This window comes from Nanorana parkeri, unplaced genomic scaffold, assembly GCF_000935625.1.
Source record: "Nanorana parkeri isolate BGI_ZX_2015 unplaced genomic scaffold, ASM93562v1 scaffold1596, whole genome shotgun sequence".
NCBI classification, from domain to species: Eukaryota; Metazoa; Chordata; class Amphibia; order Anura; family Dicroglossidae; genus Nanorana; species Nanorana parkeri.
The window spans coordinates 325,843-331,675 of NW_017307864.1; the positions used below are offsets into that span (position 1 = coordinate 325,843).

Genomic DNA, 5,833 nt, shown 5'->3' on the forward strand with positions numbered 1-5,833 from the left:
CCTGCCCTGCCCCCTTGTGGGGTGGGGGGGGGTTACAGCTACAGTAGGAGCCTCTCCTGACTCTGTGGCCTGCTGTTTCCTGCTGTCTGCAAGACCATGCTGTTAGACAGACAGCCCAACCCTGCAGATTATTCAGGGAGAGAAGATCCTAGCTGACACTTGTATGTGGAAGTCTACAGGAAACCCATTCATAGTGATTAATCTCTGCTGTTTGATTCTGATCACTTCCTGCAATACAAGGGAATACAAACATCTTGAAGAAGCTTTACATTTGTATGACCACCCAGACTAGGCTGTTGTAAAAATAGCAACAAGGCCCAGCAAAAACACCACAGCAATAGGGCAGAGGGGAAAGTAAAAAGGACTAAATTACATTATTAAAAAGTCATGCCATATGCAGCTGGAGTCATTCATATAACTTTAGTGAAGTTCGTAACATCATGATGACTGGACTATGTTAACTGGAATACCCATACGGATATAACTGCTGAGATAGTCTGATTGCATACATTGTTAAAAAACATTTATGGTATATATTGTGTATGTGATTATGCAAATACATCTGTATATTATTTCAGGTACATTGCATGGATGATGTGTGTGGTCTCCTGCCATTCTTGAATCCAGAGGTTCCAGACCAGTTTTATAGGTTGTGGCTTTCTCTCTGCCTTCATGCTGGGTACGTTATATTAGCTCTGAGCCATCCAAGTATTAATATTGTAGTGTTCACCCTAAAACAAACCTGTCAAATGAGCAACGTTCTCAAACAATGTATCCCCACACAGCTACCTCCTCATGTATCACTTGTCCCTCCCTTTTACATTGTAAGCCCTTAGGGGCAGGGCCCTCCTTACCATCTTGTCTTGAATTGTTTTGTGATTGTAATGTATTCCTTATATTGTAAAGGGCTGCACAAACTGTTGGCGCTATATGAATCCTGTATAATAATAATGATGATAATGAGGCTGCCATTGCCTATGTGATCGTTTAAGTAGGAGGCAAATCAGCATTTTTGTATACATGTCCATGGTCAATTATTCCAATTATTCCAAGTATAGAAACAAGTATGGCAGCATGACAGCCAGGCATTTTCAAAGGGACAACTAAGCAACTGCAGCTTTCACATTTTCTTATAGCTGTTCTGTATTTTTGATATTGTAGAGTATTGGACAGATGAGAGTGGCACAACAGTTGGATAAGTCCAGGAAAGAGTTTTGTTTGTCATAACACAAAGGAAAAAGCCAACATGTTCCAGGGGCTCAGAAAGCTGAAAAACGAGATAACAAAAAATAATATTAGCTAGGTATCCAAAATTGTAAAAAAAATTATTCAATTAAAATACATAAAATAATACTGATAGTTGTTTAAGTTGTTAAAGATTAAAGCTCAACTCTAAATGGAATTATATTCCACTAATCAGACTCATTTTTCGTTATAAAATCCTCTTTCATTACTAAAAAATAATAATAAATAAAATTAGCTACCAACAGTAAAGTGGAAGTGTTTGTCTCTTGCTGTTACTTTAGATTCTTTGCACATCAGCTAACTTGTGTTAATTTATGACAGGATGCTGAATGTTTAATACAAATTATGAAAGACACACAAAGCAAAATTCCAGCGGCATTCGGCTATTCACTCACTGCTGTTCAGCATCTATAAGAATAGACCGAACAGATCCATTGTCTACATTTTAAGTGGGATTACCGGGAATCTTACCAGTGCCATCTTTCTGCCCTACAGAGCCGAGGTAATCTTATTATGCTTATACGATTTGCTGCGAACATAGAAAGTATGTTTCAGTAATAAATCTAGATTACTGTTGGTCACATCACGTTTGGATGTATACAGGCTAATCAAATAATAAAGGGTGTTATACATATACAAGTGAAAATACTTTCTGCCTATGGGAGTGCAGGCTGTTTTTGGCTTTGATGCCTGGTTACATTAATAGTGAATTAAACAATAGTGAACATTGCAGTTTTTATACATTCTGCAAAGGTACCTTAGTGAAAATTGTAAACATTTCAAACACTTGCTGTGTAGGATGACTTGTGCCTTCCTTGTCATACTGGCCCACTCCTACCATGTCAGTTGCACAGAGCAAATCAATCAGACAATTGGTTTGTTAAGTATGGGCCTTTAAAGCATATCCAAACCCCAAAACAAAATATTCTGTTGCAGCTTACTATTCCTTGGATGTAGTCACTGCATTAGTTTTCTTTTTCAGGTGTTTTCCCTTTAAATGAGAAGTATTGGGGGAGTAATGCGGTGCTACAGTGCTGCAGGTGTCACACGGCAGCACTGTAGATCGATAATTGAGCGATCTCAGCTCAGTCTTCTCTCTGCAGAGAGCAATGGCTGTCATTCACCGCTCCCCACAGGAATTTTCCCTCCTCTCTGTCTATTTCTTTAGTGCTCACCTGAAGGACAGGGAAGGGGACGGGCACAGCTGGCTCTGGCTCTAGAGAGGCAGAGCCAGTTGTCAATCAGGCATTGGGGAGAATCCTGACAATATTGTCGGGATCCTTCCCAGCTGCAGCGCGGTTCTGCGCTGTCAACATATAGCAGGCAGGAGCCTGCTAGATGCTGAGTTTGGGTCACAGGAGGACATGTAAATGTACTCATGCGACCCAAAGGAGAAATAAGCCAAAAAAAAAGGTTTCTAAGAATATCACACTTTCTGTACTTGGGTGTCTTTTCTTGCTCCTCCTCTATATCTGTGAAGGAAGTCATAGGTTTCAAGAATAAAATTAGATAAAATTAGATTTTAGTTTCCAATGGATGAAACAGAGGATGTGTTGAAAGAAATTTGAAAAGGTAACCATGTTGGTTGAGCATCAGGGAAAAGAGTTGTGTGCTGTCCAGGTGAGCAAGGGATTGGGTAATTAAAGTTATTTTTACTGGTACTCTAGGCATAAACAAGCATGTAATCCTTGCAGTGCGGAGAAAGCCCCACTGCAGAGGTACTTTTTGTTTTTCCTGGATTTAGGTTAGCTATCCAAGCAAAGCCCTAAATCTGGGAAATGCATTGACAGAAATACAAATTTGTAGGTTAAACAGCGTATGTATTTAACCCTCGTATGTATTTTCCACTGCGACCATGTCCTATAATTTTATTTTATATATTGTATTTTATTTCCTACAGAAGTTATAGTTTGGTATTTTTATGATTTACTAGGTTGGACCGGCTGGATCTCAGTTTGGAATCTTGGCCTGCCTTTTTGTTGAACTCTTTCAAAGTTGGCAGATTCTAGCAAGACCATGGAGAGCTTTCTTCAAGTTGCTTGCTGTTGTCATCTTCCTATTCACTTTTGGACTCCTCCCTTGGATTGACAATTTTGCTCATATTTCTGGCTTTATTAGTGGCTTCTTTTTATCGTTTGCATTTCTTCCGTATATTAGCTTTGGTAAATTTGACTTGTACCGGAAGAGATGCCAGATAATTATATTTCTACTCATATTTTTTGGACTGTTCTCTGGCCTAGTGTTTTTATTCTATTTTTACCATATCAAGTGTGAATGGTGTGAGTACCTAACCTGTATTCCATTTACAGATAAGTTTTGTGAGAAATATGACCTTGATGCACAACTTCTTTGACACCGACAAGAGATTTTTATCTAAGCAATGTTTTTAAGATATTTTTTATGTTTTAGAAATATGGTGTTATATGGTTATTATTAAAGGTACTGAAAGAAAATAACAGTTATTATATCCCACAAGAGATGAAATAAGATTATTACTTGGTAGTTAACCATATTGGCACAATAATCAAAAAGTAACGCGTATACGGAGAGATCATCTTTTGCTATGCTGTGGGAATTAATTGTTTTTATCCATATCTATATTAAAAAGTATATCTAATGTGCACATTGTTAATTTAATCTGTATATATAGCATTTGATAACCTTTGCTAAAATGTGTCTCAGATTATTTTACTATCTGAAAACAGTATTTTTTCATTGTTCACTTTTACTGGACAACAGTGTGACGTCTTTTTGATGAACTAATTTCATTGCTAGGTTTTTAAATATATTTTTACTGCAAGCAAAGCTGCAGTAATCAAACCACAGGGTAGCGTTTTAGCTGCTTTGTCTGTTACAAAATAATTAAAAAAAAGTATTGCATACATCATCTTTTAAACACTCATTTTGGAATATTTGCAACATTTCTACAAGTATGGACACCATAATAAAACAGAAGACTTTACTTGGCACCACTTACTTGTTTGGCTCTTTATTAAACTGCATTATTTAACACAGCGTATCCTAATTCAGTCCCAAAGGACCAGCAACAGGTTTTGTTTTTAGGCCTCATTCACACGAGAAAAGACCGGCACGTACAGCTCCATCCTGCATGCACGGCTGTATCGGGCAGCTCCCGTAAAGGACAGGAGGTGCTGCGTGTGATTAGTACACAGCCCCTGTCCTTCTCTATGGGAGTACGCGGCCATGTGCCGCCCTACGCTTCCCCGCCCTGCACGTCTGTGCGGGTGTCCGTACTTGTACGCTGACCGAATGGATCCTGTCTGCGTCCGAGCCGGGACACCCGCACCCGTAAGGACCTGCACTTGGGGTGAGCGTAAGGTGACGTATGGCACGTACTCCCATAGAGAAGGAGAGGGGCTGCGTACTAATCACACGCAGCACCTCCTGTCCTTCCCGGGAGCTGCCCGATACGGCCATGCACGCAGCACGGAGCTGTACGTGCCGGCCTTTTCTCATGTAAATGAGGTCTTCCGGGTAAATAAACAGCTATGGTTAGTATTCACAGTTTAATTGGCACACACTAATCATTTCAACCTATAAGAGCAGCTCTGGAAATGCCAAAAGATAAAGAAGTACTAAGAGATAAAAAAAGATATGACTTAGACGTTGGTTAAAGAGAAACTATATTGGTCAATTAGACTACCTCCTGATTAGCTAGAATATAAATTTACCTGGCTATAAAAATATTTTTTAGTCCTGACTTTAATTTTTTTTAAATGCGTACAAAATGCATTGCTTTAAGGCAGTCCATTCATCTTAATGGTGCAAATATTTTAGAGGCACTGGGAGGAGTCTCTTGCTATGCTTTATGATAGATCTTGACTTCTCAGTAGCTCATTAGCTTTTGGTCAGGCAGCTCAAAGACGCACAGTCTCCAAAAGAAGGTACTGGGTGCAACTGTGGGACAGAAAATAGAAGAGCCCCAGACTGAAACGGATGTTAGAATCCATGAAACAGTTTAACCAGTTGACATCCGCAGTGTTAAACCCCCTTCCCATCCAGGCCATTTTTCAGTATTCAGCGCTGCGGTACTTTGACTGATATTTATTCCGTCATGCAACGCTGTACTGAAATGAATTTTATACCTTTTTTGGGGACAGATAGAGCTTTATTTTGGTGGTATTTATTCACCACTGGGGTTTTTATTTTTTTACTATATTAAGGAAAAATTACCAATTTTTTTTTTTTTAAAAAACAGTTTCCCCTATATTAAATGATAAAACATTTATTATTACCCAATTTATTGGTAAAATATAAAAGATGGGGTCACGTCGGGTAAAAAGACACCAAACATGATAAGCCTTAAAATTGCGCGCGAAACCTCAAAAAACGATAATACCCAAAATTGGCCATAGGCGACGCTTTAAAAGCTGTTACCGCTCATCAGTTTAGTGTTATCAGTGATTGATGGCCCTAAAATGATTGCTCTCACTGCGACGTTCGCAGCGATATGTAACATGTGTAGCGCAATTGTAATTTTTGCGTGCTGGGGCACCGGACGCGTATTTACGTTTATAGGCGCGTAAACGTGGGGGTGGGGGAGTTAAACATTTTGGGGGGGTTTTTT

General features: G+C 39.2%; 1 protein-coding gene across 1 annotated transcript in view; it reads left to right on the plus strand.

The window, feature by feature from the left end:
* RHBDF1 (rhomboid 5 homolog 1) overlaps window positions 1-4,107 on the plus strand; it is a 119,469-nt gene extending 115,362 nt beyond the window's left edge. Inside the window, exons 16-18 of the mRNA XM_018570775.1 lie at window positions 579-679; window positions 1,675-1,747; window positions 3,179-4,107. Of these exons, the coding sequence (XP_018426277.1) occupies window positions 579-679; window positions 1,675-1,747; window positions 3,179-3,598 (594 nt within the window). The 3' untranslated portion in view covers window positions 3,599-4,107. The remainder of the gene's footprint in view (window positions 1-578; window positions 680-1,674; window positions 1,748-3,178) is intronic.
* The last annotated feature ends 1,726 nt before the right edge of the window (window positions 4,108-5,833 follow it).